Source organism: Candida albicans, chromosome 7 (assembly GCF_000182965.3).
Source record: "Candida albicans SC5314 chromosome 7, complete sequence".
Lineage (NCBI taxonomy): Eukaryota > Fungi > Ascomycota > Pichiomycetes > Serinales > Debaryomycetaceae > Candida > Candida albicans.
In genome coordinates, this window is record NC_032095.1 from 724,899 (window position 1) to 745,536 (window position 20,638).

General features: G+C 33.2%; 10 protein-coding genes across 10 annotated transcripts; 3 read left to right on the forward strand and 7 right to left on the reverse strand. All coding sequences in view use genetic code 12, as the record gives it.

The window, feature by feature from the left end:
* Positions 1-2,565: 2,565 nt before the first annotated feature.
* On the reverse strand, positions 2,566-3,948 carry LIP8 (Lip8p; the record flags this gene model as incomplete). The annotated part of the gene is made up of 1 exon (XM_706593.2): positions 2,566-3,948. The coding sequence occupies one exon, from the start codon at positions 3,946-3,948 to the stop codon at positions 2,566-2,568; it is 1,383 nt and encodes a 460-aa protein (XP_711685.2).
* Positions 3,949-6,880: 2,932 nt separating this feature from the next.
* CAALFM_C703310WA (uncharacterized protein) lies at positions 6,881-7,549 on the forward strand (the record flags this gene model as incomplete). The annotated part of the gene is made up of 1 exon (XM_706592.2): positions 6,881-7,549. The coding sequence occupies one exon, from the start codon at positions 6,881-6,883 to the stop codon at positions 7,547-7,549; it is 669 nt and encodes a 222-aa protein (XP_711684.2).
* A 173-nt stretch (positions 7,550-7,722) lies between these two features.
* MED16 (Med16p) lies at positions 7,723-10,884 on the reverse strand (the record flags this gene model as incomplete). Its single annotated transcript, XM_706591.2, has 1 exon — positions 7,723-10,884. One exon carries the CDS (start codon positions 10,882-10,884, stop codon positions 7,723-7,725), a length of 3,162 nt encoding a protein of 1,053 aa, XP_711683.2.
* Positions 10,885-11,156: 272 nt separating this feature from the next.
* On the reverse strand, positions 11,157-12,638 carry SHM1 (glycine hydroxymethyltransferase; the record flags this gene model as incomplete). The annotated part of the gene is made up of 1 exon (XM_706590.2): positions 11,157-12,638. One exon carries the CDS (start codon positions 12,636-12,638, stop codon positions 11,157-11,159), a length of 1,482 nt encoding a protein of 493 aa, XP_711682.2.
* A 277-nt stretch (positions 12,639-12,915) lies between these two features.
* On the reverse strand, positions 12,916-13,872 carry PRR2 (Prr2p; the record flags this gene model as incomplete). The annotated part of the gene is made up of 1 exon (XM_706589.2): positions 12,916-13,872. One exon carries the CDS (start codon positions 13,870-13,872, stop codon positions 12,916-12,918), a length of 957 nt encoding a protein of 318 aa, XP_711681.2.
* A 137-nt stretch (positions 13,873-14,009) lies between these two features.
* Positions 14,010-14,939, reverse strand: CAALFM_C703350CA (aldo-keto reductase superfamily protein; the record flags this gene model as incomplete). Its single annotated transcript, XM_706588.2, has 1 exon — positions 14,010-14,939. One exon carries the CDS (start codon positions 14,937-14,939, stop codon positions 14,010-14,012), a length of 930 nt encoding a protein of 309 aa, XP_711680.2.
* An 816-nt stretch (positions 14,940-15,755) lies between these two features.
* CPY1 (carboxypeptidase C) lies at positions 15,756-17,384 on the forward strand (the record flags this gene model as incomplete). Its single annotated transcript, XM_706587.2, has 1 exon — positions 15,756-17,384. The coding sequence occupies one exon, from the start codon at positions 15,756-15,758 to the stop codon at positions 17,382-17,384; it is 1,629 nt and encodes a 542-aa protein (XP_711679.2).
* Positions 17,385-17,638: 254 nt separating this feature from the next.
* On the reverse strand, positions 17,639-18,733 carry CAALFM_C703370CA (uncharacterized protein; the record flags this gene model as incomplete). Its single annotated transcript, XM_706586.2, has 1 exon — positions 17,639-18,733. One exon carries the CDS (start codon positions 18,731-18,733, stop codon positions 17,639-17,641), a length of 1,095 nt encoding a protein of 364 aa, XP_711678.2.
* Positions 18,734-19,459: 726 nt separating this feature from the next.
* Positions 19,460-19,759, forward strand: CAALFM_C703380WA (uncharacterized protein; the record flags this gene model as incomplete). The annotated part of the gene is made up of 1 exon (XM_019475494.1): positions 19,460-19,759. One exon carries the CDS (start codon positions 19,460-19,462, stop codon positions 19,757-19,759), a length of 300 nt encoding a protein of 99 aa, XP_019331039.1.
* Positions 19,760-19,999: 240 nt separating this feature from the next.
* PUP3 (proteasome core particle subunit beta 3) lies at positions 20,000-20,620 on the reverse strand (the record flags this gene model as incomplete). Its single annotated transcript, XM_706584.1, has 1 exon — positions 20,000-20,620. The coding sequence occupies one exon, from the start codon at positions 20,618-20,620 to the stop codon at positions 20,000-20,002; it is 621 nt and encodes a 206-aa protein (XP_711676.1).
* Positions 20,621-20,638: the final 18 nt, after the last annotated feature.

A 20,638-nucleotide genomic window follows, 5' to 3' on the forward strand; every position in this document is an offset into this window, starting at 1 on the left:
AATGATGCTTTCAATCGACTATATTACGTGAAATTGGGGAATGAAATTCACCACTAGAATCTAGAATAAGCCTCAAATGTAGCCAGAGCACCAGATATGATTAGGAAACAACATTTGCAATGGCATATTTCCATATCATTGGCATCGCCTTTTTCCATTTACATCTCTTATCCGCTATCGTATACGCAAACTGTATTATCTCTAAATGATCTCATTAAACTTTCTGGTTTTTTTTTTGGTATCGCAATTTTAATTACTCGATTGTTATATCAAACTTTTTTTGTGTCATTTTTTTGCTTCTCATCCGCAAGAAGTTGAAACTCAAATAATTATACTTTTCATACAGTATTGACAAGACATAAATCTACTCAAAGTGTACCAATAGCTAAGCTTTGTTTCGATGGGATATATGTATTCCAAGAAACAGTTTTAATGTAATCTGATATTTAGGAGCCAAACTCTAAAGACCACTTGATTATTATCCCATGGCAATTCTTTTTCTGTTTTTCTGGTAAGATTTCGTAAATTCCATAACAGTTAGTATATACGAAAGAAGAATTTAGTTTTGTGTAATTAAATTAACCCTCTATAATAATTTCAAAGGCAATATTGCAAATAAACTAAATAAAAATATAGTTATCACAAAAGTTTGAAACAAACAAACATGCCTACCATCCCTTTTTCTACTTTGTACTCTTGTTGTGAATGTTTTTAAAATAGTACTTAAATTATTTTCTATTTTTTTAAAAAGCATTTTAACTACACTAACAATTCATGAAAAAAATACCACCGGTAGCAACATTCTTTTTAATGGATAAATGAATTTTACATCTTGAACAATGCCGTATAAAGTATGGACAAAGGGAAAGGCGGTAAGAATAGTAACAAAAATTAAAACCATATTAATTACTAATTTGATTACTAATTTAATCACTAATTGTGTGGGGAAATATGGTTAGAAATTGGTTTGTTCATTTAAAAAATGGGTTATGCAACACTGCCCAGTTCTAGCTTGTTGTAATTATTGTAGTGGTCCAATTTTTTAATAGAAATTCTAATTTGAAATACTAGTGAGTAATTATTTCTGTATAGTCACGTGGTTTTTATTTCCCCATTGCGTAAAGGATCAAAACAACCAAGTAATGGGCTCAACTAAATTTGTACCGCCTTATCAACAGAGGCAGAACAATTTTATTGGGCAGTGTCGAGAGGAACTTCACAAAATGTAGTACTTTCAAAGTTTCATTTACTCAAATTTTTCGGTCTGTGCACTTATAAACGAATAAAAACTTACCTGTATAGATTTGATTTAGAGCTATAATTTTACAACAATTGATCACGTGCACAACCATGATAAATACCAATTTCAACACATTTAAGCTTTATAATGCACAGTGAGCGATTGAATTTTTATTTTTCAACCAATAGCTTATTCTATGATTGATGTTGCATTTGAATCAAGGTCATTAATAGGACAAACAGTATTAACACGAACTATATCCCACAGTTTGTTTGCAATTCTATAGTAGCCATTATCTGATGTTCTTGTTAGGGCACGATAACTAAAATTCAATTTTATACTAATACTAGTATTACACAGTATGAATGTTACTCGTAAGACTGTTTACTTGGATCTGTCTTGTAGGATTGTCCAGAGAATATTAATGACTTGTATCTCCTGTAATGGTTACCAAGTTATTTTTTTTTTTTTGTAAAAATTGGTACCAATTATGAGCAAAAATGTGCCATTGTTTGCTCAAACTCATGCATCGTCGTAAGTAGATACAGTTTGGTTAACCAACAGTTTCCTCAAAGAAATGTACGAAATTCATTTTTTGAAGGTCAATTAGTATATATATTTTAGGTAGAAAAAGGACATTGCAAATAGTTCAGTTACACGTGTTTTGATAATGTCTTCAGAAAGAGTATTATATTGTTGGGGGTTATAAATTTGTTAAAGCTAACCATTTAATTTCTTGATATTTTTAATATCCACACTGGCAAATATATCAAATATGTAATATGTGATAGTTGAATGTATGTAAAATCAAATAACTAGGGTGTTTCGGATTAACCGAGTTTGTAGTGGAAAACCTGATGGTAGATAACGGAAAAATTGTTGTTCACTGGAAATATGCTGTTCCATAGATAAGAAAATCCGGCTCAACTAAAAAGAAGATAAGAATTTTTGACTTCTTTCTTCTCTGTTGGAGTTTGCCCGTATTCACCATCCTTATTCTCCTTTCCCCTCTTTTAGATTTCTCGGATAAATTCCCAACACAAAAATATTTCCCAACAATTTTTTTTTTACACCTAAATATAGCAAAGATGTTCAAGTGTAGATTTCTTTTTTTACTAGACACTTACAATTTACATTCAACATATCAACAAGCCATAAGTAATTTATTTAATTAGTAAAAATACACACTATGTAAATGACGTATTTACTAGACAAAAACAAGTAGAAACATATCTCGAAAAAAAGGAAAAAAATATTGAACATTGTTGCGTATTTGAAATCAAGGAAAGAAATACAACAACAACAAGAGTGACCGCGTCAACAGCTTACCAGCCTCCTAATAAAAACTTTCTAAGGTCGTCTGGGGTAATTTTATCTTTTTGAATATCAGAACCAAGACCATTCAGCATCATGGTGTCCAAAGCAACTTTGAAATACTTAAGAATTGAAGAAGAAATATTTGGATATTGAAAGTTACTTAATCTTTTATCATGTTGACAACCAGAAACAGTTTGTTTACCATTAAATCTATCAATGATCCAAGTCAAGGCAGCAGGAGCACCCACAACGGTTTCAGTAAGATGACCATTAGTACCATCTTCAGCAAATTCCAAAGATGAAATACCACCTTCGCACCAATTTTGATAAGTTTTTTTAACATTAACAATAGGGACAATTTGATCAATTGAACCATGATAAACAAATATAGGGATTTTTGGTACTAATTGTTTTTGATAAACTAATCCATTATCTTTAACGATTTTAGCAATTGTTGAGCTTTTCAAAATATCCCAACCAGTTTTGAAAATCTTATTGTCACCAGTTAAGAACAGAGTATTGATATAATCGATCACACCATCAGCTAAACAATGACTATCAAATTCATCAAACACTGATTTTTTGTCTGTATCACTCTGCAAAATTGATTTGAATTCCGGATACTCATTAGCAACACCACCCAAGGCATTTGCCACAATTCCTGCAAATACAGTACCATCAGCTGCTTGTGCGGTAGCAGTAATGTTGGTAACAAATCCACCTAAGGCAGCACCCAATAAGTTACCACCTAATTCAGGTGCGTAGCTTGGTTGTAAAGCAGCTGCCCATCCAGAGGCTAATGACCCACCAGAATATCCCCACATGACAACTTTAGCATCGTCTTTAATGTTGGTGATTTTACCAGATTTTAATGCTGCACGAATAGAGTTTAGCACAGCTTGACCTGATTGTTTACCAATAGTGAATGTCAGTTTAGGTCCTTCATAATCAGGAGACACAACATAATACCCCTGTTCCAACAACGGTGCTAACAAGAATGTTTCAGCTTGGGTAGCCAAAGTACTTAAATCAGAACCAAATTGAAGAGCATAGGAAGGAGCACAATCACCTTTAGCAGAATCCTCAAATACTTGATAAGAAGCAACTTTGGAAGGGTCAGCATTAAATGGTTGAATAACAGTAGTGACAATAGCATTTGGATTACCGAATGAATCTTCGGATCTAACTAAAAGTTGCCATGAGTTTTGGATCTCGAGGGGAGCAAATCTACCAGTTATAGACTTTGGGGTTTCCCTGGATTGCAAAATATCACCAACAGCAGCCTTTTCAAAACCTTTAGGAGGATTATAGAAGGGATCGTTGGATGGTTTGGTTAGGAAAATAAGACCAGCGTAAATGGGAGTAATTAATAAGAACAATAAAAACAACATTTGTTATTGATGTAGATAGAAATGAATACAACTAAGTGATTTTGGAAGTAACTTGGAGTTTATTTATAGTATTTGATATCGATAGGGAGATAATTTGATTGAGAGAAAGCTTTAATAGTGAGAGAATAGAGTTTGAAGTATTACAACACAACATCTACCAGACCCATTACTCTCCCTTTTTTGGATTCAAAATCTTACGATAATTCTTCAATCTTATTATTACAACAGAAATATGTGATGTTATTCACCTGTTACAGTTTAGAAAGTAAAAGTGAGTAGTAGCTAGTACGTGGGGGAAAAATATGTTGTAAAATAGAAAGCACTCCTTTATTTATTTAAAGAAATAAAAGAATCCAATGTTAATAACGCAAAAGTTTGATGTAAATTCCCTTGTTGACGCAGGTATTTCATACAATTAGAATTGTTATTTCTGGAACAAAGAAGTAGAGAAACACATCGATTAAACTAAAACTTGATGGAATTCTTTTAAACGATTCTTTAAAATTAGCTAACGTAGTTTTCTCTTAGAAACTATTGTTTGATGTTGTATAAATCTAAATGGATACCAGTATCTTGTATTACCACCCAAGAATTAATACAATGTAAATGATAAATATCTTTGGTATATATTCACTATGAGTGGAAGAGCTTTTCCGCTTTCTCGACCCTAAGGAAATTGTTTCTAAAATTAGCAACAATGATGCATTTTTCCAAGTGTCAAATTGGCATTGTTCCTGTTTTGCTTGGATTTAATTTGCCTTTAATATGCCTTGAGCATTCCAATTTGTTTTTCCAGATTTTCAAGTTCAACACCCATGCTGTATAAAAGTTGTAGTAAATGTTATAGTTGTTTTCTTCTCTAGGAGGTTTATACTCTACCCGTATTATTACACAGTAGTTTGGATATTTGCATAGACATACACAACACACACAAATTAGTGAATTGTACCYTGGTACAAGTGGGCTGGGTTAGATTTGTATTATTATTGGGCATCTCGGGAGTCTGATTTTATCCTTAAAAATTGAGGGATATAGCTTAAACAATGAAAAATGGCACTCATTATTCATATATGATTGAATGGTTGTTTTTTTTGCATCAATGTACTGTTCTCACGCCATAAAGTTCTCGCTACCAACAATTGATTATAATTGAATTATAATTACAAACAAAATATCTTGTTATGACTTGTTTGATCTGGTCTGAATATTTTGAAACACGACTAACAACGGAAAAGAGTTTAACAATGAATGTGTTATTGAATTGGTTGTTGTAAACTGCTTTCGAATTGTCTCTAATAAGAGTGTTACAAAAAAAATGTAATTCCATAAACTCGAATAGATTAATTCAATCACGAATAACCAAGAAATTAAACATCTTTCTAATAACACTAGCTCTGACAATCCCGTTGAAGTAGGATAAACAAGTTGAATTCATTGAAACCAACATAGTTTAAAAAGGAATTTAACAAACTATTGTGATTGAAAACACCACTTGTATCTAATGGACCAAAGAAAAAAAAATTGGGTATTTCCTGTATACAAACTAATTGTAGTGGAACAATGCAAAAGCAGACCTCGAAGGCAAGAATGGAATAGGATAAAGTGGAAGGGAGTTGAAAAGTGAAACCACTGTGAGCGGAGAAAACAAATGGTGTTCAACCTGATTCAGTTTTATGGTGACGATTGTTCACAACAATTAAGAAGTACAATAATCAAGGAATAATTGATGTTTGGTAGAAGTAATAATTTTTTTTTTCTATTACAACAACCCAGAATAAACGAAAAGAACAACAAAACCGGAACGATGGCTAAAAAAAATAGAGGTAGGTCGTGAAAAATCACTAAAATTTATTTTCCAACATTTTTTAATTATTCCTTTTGGTTGCAAAGTTTCAACGCGATTTCCCCTCTCCTTACTTTCTCTTTTTTTTTTGACTCATCTCGTAGAAATTCAGAACATCTGATACACTCCGCCCCCCATTTCTTTATTTTTAGGACAGGCTGGCTGGCCCTAGTATTTTTGTCTTCTGCCAATCAATTATCCCCTCCCCTTTTTGTTTAAGCCCAGTAAGGGGGGCGGGGGATAGAGTTTCATCATTGTTTCAATATTTTTCTCTATACGACAACAATTTAGTTCAACACAACAATTTCTTTGTAAATGTTTGCAATTTCCCCTCTTCCATTCATCCATCGTTCTGCCGATTTTTGAATTTTTATTTTGACACATCGGCCATTTTTGCCACACTTATCTTAGCACTGATCTTGTTATCAATTCAAATTTAAACGTAACCGTTTTAGAAATGCTGTACACAAAAAAGAGGGGGGAGGAAAGAGATAAAGGAGGGGAGGCGTAGCAAAATGTTGGTTGCTCAACAGTTCTCAATTTAGTTGGTGTATGAAAGAGTGATGTGGCTGTGTTCAGTGGGTGCAATGAGTCAAAGAGTTTGTCGCGATGTCAGGGGGGGGGCACACTTCTCGGCCCATCTCATCTCTTAGTTCCCCTCTCGTTCCTTCTAGACTCATTGGCTCGAAGGAAGCAAGCAAAAAAAAAAAACCTAACCGAAGTCAAAAACAAAATGGCCAGTGAAAATATTCTAAAGGGAGGGGAGGGGAGAGAGAAACAGAAAGAAAAAGGAGGAGATTCTTAGTATGTGTAAAGACAAAGAAAAAAAGAGGAGAAATTGTACCAACTAACCAAGGGAGGGGAAGAGATTAGGATTTTCCATAGATAAAGAAAAAAAAGCGCACATACACGACGCATCTTAATATATAAATAAACCTTATCATGATTGCAAAAAAAAAAAGAACTTCAATTTGTTTTTCAATTTCTTTCCATCAATTCCTTAATAAGTTATATAACTATTCCTTCTTTCTTTCTTGTCTGCCTCCAATTATCAATTTTAATTTCTTTATAACACTTGCCCCAATCACTATGTTGAGATCAATAATCAAATCATTCAAACCATCTGCATCTTTTTCTTCTTCAATCATTTCCCCTAAATCAACTACTTCTTTAAGTACCAGTTCACTAAAACCATTGACAGTATATCATAATTCAAACTTGTTAGTGTCACATCAGTTAGTTGCTAAATTGAATAATTTCAATTCAACCACAGATTCTCCAACTAATAATAAAATAACATTCAATTTGAAAACTAATGAACAGTTATCGGAATCCGATTATAAATTTATAATTGATGAATGCTTATATATTCATCCCGATAATAAATCAATATTGTTGCAAATATTCCATAATAAATATCATATGGATAAAAAAAAATTGATTAAAGATTTTACTTTACATGATTCAATCTTTGAATACAACAATTTGATTAATAATAATAAGAGCTATCCTTTGATTATTGATTATAATCATTGTTTGATTGCTAATGATGATGCTTCATTTGATAGAATAATGATGAATTATTTAACCTGTGGTATACAAAATACCACCAGTAGTAATTCTACAGCTGCAAGTCATGGTTTTACAACCAATGGTAGTAGTAGCAGTAGTGGTAATGGCGGTAATAATAGTACTGGTACTGTTAAATATAACGATTTGGTTCATCCTCATATGGCTGAATTTGCTGATTTGTTTTAAAATAAATACCTTGGTGGCTTAATTTTTTTGTTTTTGTTTGATTTTCACTTTTATAACTTGATAGAATTCCTATATATACATAATATCTTTAATTAATAAATCTCGCTTTTAATGATATTTTTAAATGTAATTTTGACATGGAATTAAACATATATTTACAAACTATTAATTGATTATACATTTACCCATGCATTGCCACACATACAAGTACGCTGAAACACCATAGTCCATAAGCCTGTGACATCTCCCACAAGTGAAACTGCTCGACATCGAGTACACACTCGTAATTTCTCTCCCTTTGCCAAACTAGTACTAGTACTGCTATCAGAAATTATCAATTTCCGTAATGCATCAATAGTGTATGATGGGACCTCTTTTTTATTAATACCAATATTCAACCAATCAGTATCATAAAACATCAATTCAGAAAGTTTTGTTTCTCGAGAAATACTAATTGAATATCGATCAAGTATCATATTTGATAATTCTTCAATAATCGTATTGCTGATCTTGGTACTACTATCATTATCATCATTGACATCTATTCCTTTAATCAATAATTTTTGTTCAAATTTTAATGCCGAATAAGGTTTATTGGTGGAAGTGCCAGAATTACCATTGACATTTCCATTAATGGAATTGTTTGCTGTTAATATCTTTTGTGGTACTTCTTTATTCAATAATGCATCACATTCACGTAAATAACTTTCAAATAAATTCACGGTTATTGGTGAATTATTTGATATGGAAAAATATCGATTTAAGGATTCTTTCATGGGAGCAAATAATTTATTAGCTTCAGTTAAATCTTTATGTAATTTTTTCAAAATTTCATGAGTTCTCCCCATAGCAGAAATTGCATACATTAAAAAAAGTCTCGAAACTTTATTCAAAATCAATGGTAACACAATGGAATTTGATAAAGTGAGTTTACTAGTAGTGGTATTACCATTATTCAAAAAATTATTTTTAACATAAATCAATTGTAATAATTCTTGATTCAAATACACCAATAAATCAATTAACCATTTGAAATTACCAATTATCGACATAATACATTCTCCTCGTGTAATTGAATCTTGTAAAGTATCTTCACTAGGTTTTTTCTTCGACACTTGTCGATAAATACTCGATAAAGTAAACATTATCCCCAAACTAGCACTTCGAAGATTCAATACTATCCAAGCAATATCTGGAACAACATAGTTATTGGGAAAATGTGACAGTTGTTGAAATTCACCAAGAATTAGTTGTAATGATAACAATTTTTGTAATGATGCATTGTTGGATAATAATTTATCAAGTGATTCTTTGGTAATAGTATCCAAATGGAAATTAATTGCCTTGTGACATTCAATAATCACCAGATCACATAATTGTTTACCTAATTTATTTCGAGTAATGGTATCTCCATCTACTGCATCTTTTATTCGGTTGATTTCTGATTGGATTAATAATAATAAATCATCTGAACACGTACTGGTATACAATGCAAATGCATAGCGATGGGCAAATGCCACTGATGTATAATACAAATCATGAGAATTGGTGCCAAAATTATCAATTCTTTCCAATGGTTTTAATTGCAAATTGACCGTTTCTCCATAGATTTCAGTGTATACAATAGAAGACATAGTAGGAGATATTGCCAACACTAATCGGTTTTTATGGGAAATTTTTGGAAATTGAAATCCTTGATCAAAAAGATTTGAAATTAATTTAGGTGGGTAATCATTATTGTCTAGCTCCATTTCATCCCCGGTTACACTATTGTTGTTTTTACTATTGTTGACAATTTTCCATGAGGTTGTATCAACGACATCAACAGTACCATCCTTATAAATGATTGAAAAACTTAAATCTAAAAACCCATTGATGATCGATTCAATTTGTCCCCTTCTCATCAATTTATCTTTAAATACTAATCTAACAGATGAATCATCACCTTTCCAATCGATTTTCTTTTCTACTCCTAAATTATAAAATGCTTGTGATATAGGATTTTTCGACGTTTCACCACCACTAGTGGTATTAGATGAATCGGACTTTTCTAATGCATATCGATATATGATAGATGACCCATATGTAATCAAGATACTTAAACCCGATTTGGGATCAGGATTACTCGATATAATATCAATTGAAGAAAGTTCTTCAACTTTTAATTTCCCCATTTCAGGCACCACCAGTTGTGATTGCGATTCACCATCTTCTTCTTTAAAACATTGGATTGGTTTCATTTGGTGCAATTTCTTTAAAGTCAATCGAGGTGGTTTTTGTGCTTCCTTTGGAGTATGATAATGTTGATCTAATTTTTGTCTCTTGGCAGATTCAACAAGGAACCCCCAATTGATATCAATAGAATAAACATTGATATCATTGCTTAATGAGTCCCAGGCCGTAACAATGATCTGTTTATCATTATTGAACCCAATACTTGCCTTTTCAATTATTGAAATATTATCAGTTAAATTACAACATATTTTGTGGTATTCTACTTTATGCTCACCTTGATAAAATAATATAAATTGACCATTCTTTCTTAATGCCACACACGCTTGCTTTGTTGGGATTGGATGACATACTCCATATGGCTGATATTGATTAATTCCGTATCCATAAATCGACGAAGATGAATTCGATGAAGTCGTCGTGGGATTTTCAGCAAGTCGAGTTGCCGCTTTATTAACAATTTGCGGCTTTTCAATATTTAACCATTTGAAAGCCACTATTGATGCACCAGGATTAACTACTGAATTGATATCGGGATTAATAATATCTCTATAAATCATTTCCATATGATTATAAGATGTCAATTCAAAGCTTGGTGTGTTGATCGGAGAGTCTCCATGACCATTAGTCCCACTTCCATTGCCGATTTGTTTTGTATCTTTATTTTTTTCGGTATTGCCCTCAGTTTTGATAGTAGAAGTCGTTGTAATGGTTGACGGAATATGATTTGGATCTAATAACCCTACTCCGGCCAATAATATATAGAAATTCCCATAAATATCAGAAACAGCTAAATCGGTATTTAACGACCCCCAAGAAACCAAAGATAATTGAGGTAAAAAGTTGTTCTCTAATTTGATATTTATGGGTTCCGGTGATGCCAATTGCCATTTTTTCCCATCGGAATTCTTTATATAAGTTAATAATAGATTACTTTTGTTATTATTTGTTGTTGTTGTTGTTGTTGGGGTGGTGGTAGTAGTCGTGATAATTGGAGGGATATATGCTATGAATCCATTACGGGACCACGAAATCAAATTAGACGCTTTTGGAACTTGTTCAAGATGTCTACCAATAGTTTGCTTGTCAGTTTGAGTGGCCATGGTATGACTTGGTTGCTTTGGTTGACTTGGTGGGTTGCATGAAAAAAAACAAGAGAGAATCAAAAACGTAATTTTTTTTTTCTTCTTTTTAACTCACTCACTTTTTTCCAACAAGACAAACTTTGTGGTTGAACACCAAAATCTATACCCTCGTCATTCACATCTACATCTACATCTACAATACAAACCATAATAACTCAAATTAAACAGAATTTCCTTTATTCAAAGATTTTTTTTTCTATATTATTTATATACTAATCTTCCCTTCGAGATTACAATTCACCTGGGACAGGATATTTACTGACCCAACTGACAACTTCTTTATCTAATTGTTTAACTTTATCACTTTCATCAGCTAATTTTTTAAATGATGCCAATAATTCTTTTGGTACTTTACCTTGTTCTTGAGCTTTTAATTCAATGGCAATGTTAACGGCTTGATCAATGAATTCAGCAACTTTATCAAACTCTTCTGGCCCAAATCCTCTAGTGGTCATAGCTGGAGTACCAACTCTTAAACCTGATGGGAAAAGAGCTGATACATCACCAGGAACGGTGTTTTTATTGGCAGCTATGTTGGCTCTTTCCAAAACAGCTTCAACTCTAGCACCATCAATATTTCTTGATCTTAAATCAACCAAGATCAAATGAGTATCAGTACCATCGGAAACCAATTTGAAACCCTTGGAGACTAATGCATCAGCAAAATGTTTGGCATTAGAAACAACTTCTTGTTGGTATTTAACATATTCTGGTTCAGTACATTGTTTTAAAGCAACTGCTAAAGCAGAAATAGTATGATTATGTGGACCACCTTGATGCCCTGGGAAAACCGAGAAATTGATCTTTCTTTCCAATTCATAAGGAATTTCTTTACCCTTTTTGGTAACCTTTCTGATTCCTTTTCTAAAGAAAATCATGGCTCCTCTTGGTCCTCTCAACGATTTATGGGTAGTAGTGGTGACAATATCAGAATATGGGAATGGTGAATCAGTAACACCAGCAGAAACTAACCCAGAGATGTGGGCCATATCGGACAATAAGTAAGCTCCAACCTTATCAGCAATTTGTCTCATTCTTTTGTAGTCAATGACACGAGAATAAGCTGAAGCACCAGCAACAATTACTTTAGGTCTAAACAATTGAGCGTTTTTTTCTAAAGTATCGTAATCAATTATACCAGTTTCTTCATTTAATCTATATGGCATGGTTTGGAAGTATTTGGAAATGTAGGAAATCTTGGTAGTGTTGGTTTGATATCCATGAGACAAATGACCACCATGAGGTAAATCTAAACCCATAATTCTGTCACCAACTTCTAAAATTGCACTATAAGCATACAAATTGGCTGGAGCACCAGATAATGGCTGTACATTAACCCCCCATTGAGATGGGTCCAATCCAAATGCTTCTAAAGCTCTTTTTTGACATAATGCTTCAGCTTTATCGATTATTTCATTACCCCCATAATATCTCTCTCCAGGGTACCCTTCAGAATATTTGTTTTGCATTTCTGAACCCAACAAATCCATAACTGCTTTAGAGGTAAAATTCTCTGATGGAATCAAAGTAATTGAGTTCTTTTGTCTGGTTCTTTCTTGATTCAAAATATCCGCCATCTCAGGGTCAACATCTTGAACGGATTTGGAAATTAATGCTTGAGCAGATGGAGAAACGGCATAGGCTCTTCTTGCAAAAGCTGGCAAATTCTTGGATTGAGCTCTCACAGAACGACGTAACGTAGATGAAAGCATTATGGGTAGAATATAGTTTGGTTGGGAATGGGATTTGATGGAAAATTTTTCCAAAGAAATTTCAAGATTTTTTTTTTGTTTAGTGAGCCTGTTATGTTATTTTATAACAGTTCAACAAGGCACAACAACAACACCAATAAGGAAAGAAAAAAAAGTTTCGATGAATCATCTCCGAGATCACGTGACATTGGGGTAAACAAAGAAGTCAAACCTTCAAAAAGTGGAGTCAAAAAAGAAATAGTCACTGTCTCTAGTATTTTTTTTGCCCCATGACAAGCTAAGTTTTGACTCTGAAAGATTTCCCATGATCAATCCCACAAGTTTTGTTGTAAATACCACCACCAGCAACACCACAACCACAATACTGAATAAGACTAAACCATTTATCACTAAAGAAGTCATTAATTTTAATTCGTCTCAACGGATCTTGTTCGAGGATTTGACTCGTCAATAACAACGATTCAACTGGAAAATCAACAAAATATGGTTCTTGCAGAAAATTATCTTGATTAATAAATTGCTGATAGTCAGAGTTACTCCACATTGCCAGTTTCCATGGTTGTTTCTTGTTAATTAGATAACACAAAATTATACCCAAAGACCATACATCACTTGATTTTCCATCATACTGTATTGATGAGTATGTTTCAGGAGCAGTATAACTCTCAGATCCTACCAAGCCACGGGATAATTCGTTGTTATTGAGTTTTTGAGCAGTTGCAAAATCAATCACTTTGATCAACTTATAATTAACATCAAATACCACATTTTCTAATTTGAGATCTCGATGACATATATCCAATTCATGCAAGTAATTGACAGCGTTGGTGATTTGTTTCCAGATACACAACATTTCGTTTATGTTGAAGGTGTTTGTTTGTTTGATTATCAATTGGTTTAGATTGGCAGTACCCAATTCTAAGAATAGTTTTATCGTTGATCCAGAGAACGATACATCATAGTCATAAATTTTAATAATGTTGCAGTGTGATAGTTTCGATAGTATTAGATATTCATACAACACTCGGGTTTTGTAATCCTTTTTGGATTCGTGAATATCTTTAGTATGGTATGTTTTCACAGCATATTGGAAATGTGGTAGTGTTTTAGATTGATACAAGTCAACTGATCCGGTAATCCCTTTCCCTAGTTGACTAGACTTTATATCATTTCTGGAAAACTTATACTCTGAGTTTTGGTTTTCAACCTTGAATATTTTCTTAAACCCCATCATATGTAATGGATTTTTCGAGATCTCTGTTTATGGTGAAGTTTTTTTTTGTTGCCATTCCAAAATTTTATGTCCGTGCGTGAGCAATATTTGTTGTTATCAGTAATTAATAAATAAATATATATTACAGTCTAAACTTTCTATAAATCTTTAAATGCTTCATGGAAAAAGACACGATGAGGATTGGCATTACCAATTTCGGTTATCTTGTCAAATTCCTCCTTAGTTAATTCAAAATCGAATACATCTAAGGATTCCTTGATTCTATTTTCTTTAGCCGAGGTGGTGATTGGTAAAATACCTCTTTGTAAAGTGTATCTCAATAATAATTGACCAAGGGACTTGTTATACTTTTTCAGCAACTCTTCCAAGTACTCGGTCAATGGGTTGGCATCGAGTCTTGATGCCGGGGTCAATGGAGAAAATGCTTCCACCAAAATATTGTTTTCTTGAGAGTACTTGGTGATGTTCTTCGATTGATCTTGTAAGAACGGATGACTCTCAATCTGGTTGACTACTGGGTAAAATTCAGGTTCAGAAACCTCTTTTAATGCTTCCAAGTGTTTAATAGCGAAATTAGAAACCCCAATTTCTCTTATCTTACCTTGTTTTTTGGCTTCAATTAATACTTTCCATGTGTCAATTAAAGAATAGCCATGTGTGTTTTCCTCAGTGAAAAAAGGTTGATGAATCAAATATAAATCAATATAATCAGTTCCTAATTGTTTCAATGCTTTGTCAATTGATTCTTGGGGACTGGCACTACTTGCCTTAATATCATTCCAACCAGGGTTGTATTTGGTAGTGATCCAAAGCTGTTCCCTTGGAATACCCGATTGTTTAATTGCTTCACCAACTTCTGCTTGGGTATTATAAACTTCAGCAGTATCAATGTGTCTATATCCCAACTTTATGGCCAACAAAATTTGATCAACCAATTCTTGATTGATTTCGTCCAATTTTGAATCTTTTTTCCATTTGGTACCGGTACCAGTTCCAATTGAAAGTTCATCACCGGATTTTGTCTTAAATGTTCTACTTAATTTAACAGGATGGGTATGTGAAGTCATGGTAAGTGATTTCTTGTAGCAAAGGGAAAGATGGAAAAAGGGTAAAGAAATTCCGATCCAACGCTGTATTTATAGTATTTATCTGTTGTGACGCGGAATTATGATCCACATTAATTTTAACCTTACTGTGAAGCCACATTATTGATGATGACTAATCACATATGCAAAATTGTCAATCCAAGTACTCACAAATATAACCACTAAAGTAATATAGAGTTTTAGTTAATTCTTTTTCCGAGGTAAAAATAACTGCACCTCTACAAACTACGAGTTATATCCCTAATTCTTGCACCCACAATATTGAACAATACCTTTACCACACGTAGTACCTATTTTACAGTATATCTCACAACGACTCATAGTCATCCGTAGTGAACAGCATTTTTACAACTCAAATCTTATTTGACTTCTACGATTTAACACAGTTTATTAGTATCAGTACCAAAGTGTGCCTTTTTTGAATAGCATAACACGACTTCAACGGCTCCAATATTAATGATATCATTAGTCGTGTGTGTTGACTACATAGCTGGCTTGATTGGGCAAATTAGATGCCGAATTCCGACTTAGCAAGTTTTTGCACGACATTGTCTCTCTGTATTCCTTATCAATTCGCCCCGACATATTCCTTAACTATTGCTGTTTGCACTAAACTTCGCCCTCAATAATAAACTTCCACCTCTTCCCTATCTCTCCCACACTGATTAAGCCCCAAGAAAAACCCACCAAAATTGTAACTACAAAAAAATTCCCTCCCACTTTCTTTCTTTCTTTCTTTTTTTTTCCCAATTAACTTCAAGGACAACTAAAAACATCATGAAGTTATCAAAATCCACTTTAATTGCCACTTTGGCATTGACAGCTACTTCTACCAATGCTTTGGTTGTTCAAAACCCATTTAGCAACATTCAACAAGCATTGAAATTGGACTTATCTTATGATAAATTGACTTCAAAATTGACTGACACTTTTGAGCAAGGTAAGGCTAATATTATCAGCACCATTGCTAAAGTTATGAATGAACCATTAGATGGGTTAACCCCAGAAATTAAGAACATCTGGCTGGAAATGTTGATGAAGTTCCCAAACTCCATCACCGAATTGAATTTCAAAGCACCACCAAAAAAGGGTAAAATTACTACTCAACAATTTGATTTCCATGTCACTGATGCCCAAGTTCCAAACCACAAGTTAAGAATTAAATCAACCCCAAAGGATTTAGGTATCGATACCGTTAAACAGTATTCAGGTTATTTGGATGTTGTTGATGAAGATAAACACTTTTTCTACTATTTCTTTGAAAGTAGAAACGACCCTAAGAACGACCCAGTTATTTTGTGGTTGAATGGTGGTCCAGGTTGTTCCTCATTGACTGGTTTGTTCTTCGAATTGGGTCCAAGCTCAATTGATAAAAACTTGAAACCAGTGTACAATCCTCATTCATGGAACGCTAATGCCTCAGTTATCTTCTTAGACCAACCAATCAACGTTGGTTACTCATACTCTTCTCAATCTGTTTCTAACACCATTGCTGCTGGTAAAGATGTCTATGCCTTTTTACAATTATTCTTCAAGAACTTCCCAGAATATGCCAATTTAGATTTCCATATTGCTGGTGAATCCTATGCTGGGCATTATATTCCAGCCTTTGCCAGTGAAATTTTAACTCACCCCGAACGTAACTTCAACTTGACCTCAGTTTTGATTGGTAATGGATTAACTGATCCATTGGTCCAATACGAATACTATGAACCAATGGCCTGTGGTGAAGGTGGCGAACCAAGTGTTTTGGAACCAGAAGAATGTGACGGTATGCTTAACCTGTTACCAAGATGTCTTTCTTTGATTGAATCTTGTTACGAAAGTGGCTCAGTTTGGTCATGTGTTCCAGCCACCATCTACTGTAACAATGGTCAAATGGGACCATATCAAAAAACCGGTCGAAATGTGTATGACATTAGAACTATGTGTGAAGGTTCCAGTTTGTGTTACAGTCAATTGGAATACATTGATCAATATTTGAATTTGCCAGAAGTGAAAAAAGCATTAGGTGCTGAAGTTGATGAATATCAATCATGTAATTTTGATATCAACAGAAACTTTATGTTTGCTGGTGACTGGATGAAACCTTACCAAAAGAATGTCATTGACTTGTTAGAGAAGGAATTGCCAGTTTTGATTTATGCTGGTGATAAAGATTTCATCTGTAACTGGTTAGGTAATCAAGCTTGGACTAACAGATTGGAATGGAGTGGATCTAAGGGATTCAGCAAAGCTCCTGTCAAGACTTGGAAAGTTGGAAAGAATGCTGCTGGTGAAGTTAAAAATTACAAACATTTTACATTTTTGAGAGTGTTTGGTGGTGGTCATATGGTTCCTTATGACCAACCAGAAAACGCTTTAGACATGGTCAATAGATGGATTAGTGGTGATTACAAATATTAAATCATCCTAGATGTATAATCTTTTCTGTGTTTATTATATGATATCTAGAAACACACTAAAAAATTACAAAAATAAAACGACTTACTGATATACGATTCAAAAAAACGTCTTACCTGTAGAAATCAAACCTATTCCTTGATTCTTCTGTTACAAATATCAAGTCATAAGAAAAATCAAATTATACGAATATATCCTAATATAAACAAAAAAAAAATATAATATACTACTTAGCACTCATAGAATTTACCAAAACTTCAAACACCCATTCTGTTAATAATGTACTGTTGGACCAGTATTCCAACACTCAAATCCAATCCATTCTTGACCCAAGTTTTCACCCATTCTTTAGGATCAATGGATTCGTCAAATTCTAATTTCTCACCTTGAATCCATTTCCACCATTGTAATGGTAATGATTGACTCTTGTTAGTGATAGTAATACCATTAGTAATATCTTTCAAAGTTATTTCGAAATAAACAAGTTTATTCTCTTCATCTTGGTTGGCATTACAAGTAATAACTATATTTGATTGTTCTTGATGATGTTCAACCTGATCCTCTTGGTTCTTTTTGATCTGTTCTTCTTGACCTTGATTAAATTCATTTAGTCTGACGTGAATTCTACCTTCAACTTGATTAACTACTTTTAAGAAATTATCTAATACCAAGTTATTCACATTAATGGCATCATAATTAATTTCATTGATAATAGATACATTTAAAATCTCGTCAGCTTCTTCAATCAACCCTTGCTTTAATGTATTGGATACATTGTGAAACAAATTATTTAATTGACCTGTGATTTGATCAGTATCTAAGTTTCTAGCTCGAGTATTTAATTGATTAGTTGCATCATTGGCCAATTGATATGTTTGTTCAGATAATTTTTCAGCATTATCAGTAATTTTTCCCCAAAGTGAATTAACTTTATTAGACCCTTCCAGGTTCCACCAACTGGTAATTGAGGAAATTGGATTAGGTATATCTTGATTATCACTTTCTTCCTCAGTTTTTTCTTGGGGTTGTTGTGGTTCAATATCTTCGTTGGTAGTGTCTGACTTATCAGTAGTAGTTCCTGTGGTTGGTTCATCGTCAGCATCACTACTTGTTGGTTTACTTGCTGTTTTAGGGGCTAATTTAGATGGTTTTTTGGTCTTTTTGGTCTTTTCATGTTGTTCCAATTCATCCAAAAAATCTAATAAATCCTCCTTGTTTTCAGTCGAATCATTGCCTCCTCCTGTATTTGAACCAGAAGTTTTGGATGGTTTGGGAGTACCTGGTTTAGAATCAGGTAATGAATTGATAAAATCTAATACATCGTCATTATTATCTTTTGTGGGTTTCGTCATGGTTGTGCCTGTTGGTGATTGTAATAGTTTGTGTTGGCTAGGTTTTAATGTGGGTTTTGTTTTTTTTTTCCTTGTCGATAAGTTCCAGTTGTTGCGGGTTCTGTGGAATCTTACGTGTTTTGTTCTTAGACTGATTTACAATAGTGAAAAGGAACCTCAACTTAATATCATTACTAGGTATGATAGATTTCCTATACAAGGTGCTATCCGGCAACTTGTCGATGATAGCTGATGTATTGTCATTAGCTGGTCAAGATTTTTTATTGATAGAGTCACGTGATAAACACAGCAGCCCACCTAAATCTAGCTTTCTAAGTGAATTCTGAGGAAGTTAATAGTTAAATCGGCTCTATTACAGAATAGCTACACAATTCTTTTCTTAGTAGGAGTATCTACAATGCAGCACGATTCTTGGTTGACTATTTGGCATTACATTTGCTATCGGAATAGCCATGTGTATAGGATGACATCGAACCTCTAGGTGTAGATTTGTAATAAGAAAAAAGTAGACTGATATTTTTTGCACTAAAGCGGAATTTAACAAAAGAAAACATCACCAAAAAAAAATCGCTTGGTATATTTTCAAATCCCATTTTGTTATTTCCATAGATCATTTATACGACAACTACTATACCTTATTACCAAACTCACTGAACATCTCAACCACTTTTTACATCATTATTTGACTTGAAGAATAAATTTTCCTTAAAATCCACACACTTAGTCATGCATCCACAGTTAGATAAAAATAGATTCAATACTTGTGATAAATTAATGGATGCCTTGGAAGAATGTCATCGACAAGAATTTCTCAAACAATGTTTAGGAATGTGTAATTTTGAAAAAGAACAATTGATTCAATGTTTACATTATCAAAGAGTTGAAGATTCTAAATTGAGAATATTGGAAACTAGAGAAAAGAGGAAAAACTGGGAGTTGAAGAAGAAACAAGCAGAAGAAGAAGCATATGGTAAGAATGGATATTTGAAAAAAGTATTAGAAGCAGAAGCTGCCTCGAAGAAATAAGTTGAATCTATTTTAGTTTGAAGATTATTAGATATCACGAATTTGCTTTATTTTGTTTTGAAGGTTATATTTTCAGTTTGGGACTTGTCGAAGGCTTAGACCAATATCGGAATCACTTGTATATAGATGGATACGTTGAAGACATGTCACGATTCAATACATATAATGTAGACTACTTTCCTACGAGAAAACTCGAATAAATCAAATCATGTATTATCTGCTAACTTTATAACATATAAATCAATCTTGTCTAGTTTTTAATACCCTTTTAATCACTTTATCTTTAGTCACTATGTATACAACAGCACCCCATCCACTCAATGCATCTCTATCAACAGCATTTAACAAGGCTTGACTGATAGTTTCAAATAAATCTTCTGGTTCCAAGTTTGGTTCATATAAACTTTCACACATCCCATATAATTGATCACTAGCAGTACCACTAACAATGAAATCGTGACTAAAATCAATACATCCAATCGAATCAAATCCACAAATGAATGGTTTATTATCTTTACTACTTAATCCAGCAACAATGGGACTAACAAACCAAGGTCCAAATCTTCTTTCATATAATGATGAACTAACCAAATTTGCCAATGTTGATGGTTCAATATTACGTTCTTCTCGTAATTTATATAAATTGGTTTTAAATCTAAATAATTCTTTCAAAGAAATCACATCAGTAGCTAATCCAGTTAATCCTAAGAAGGTTTTATCACCAACACTGAAAATTTTTTCAAAATTATTACTCACACCAAGCGATTGTTGTCCTAATCTTAAATCACTGGCTATTGCTATACAGTCTTTACCAATCATAGCTACTGCTGCACCTCCGTTAATTGAAAATGGATCCGACATGATCTGTTAAATTGAGAA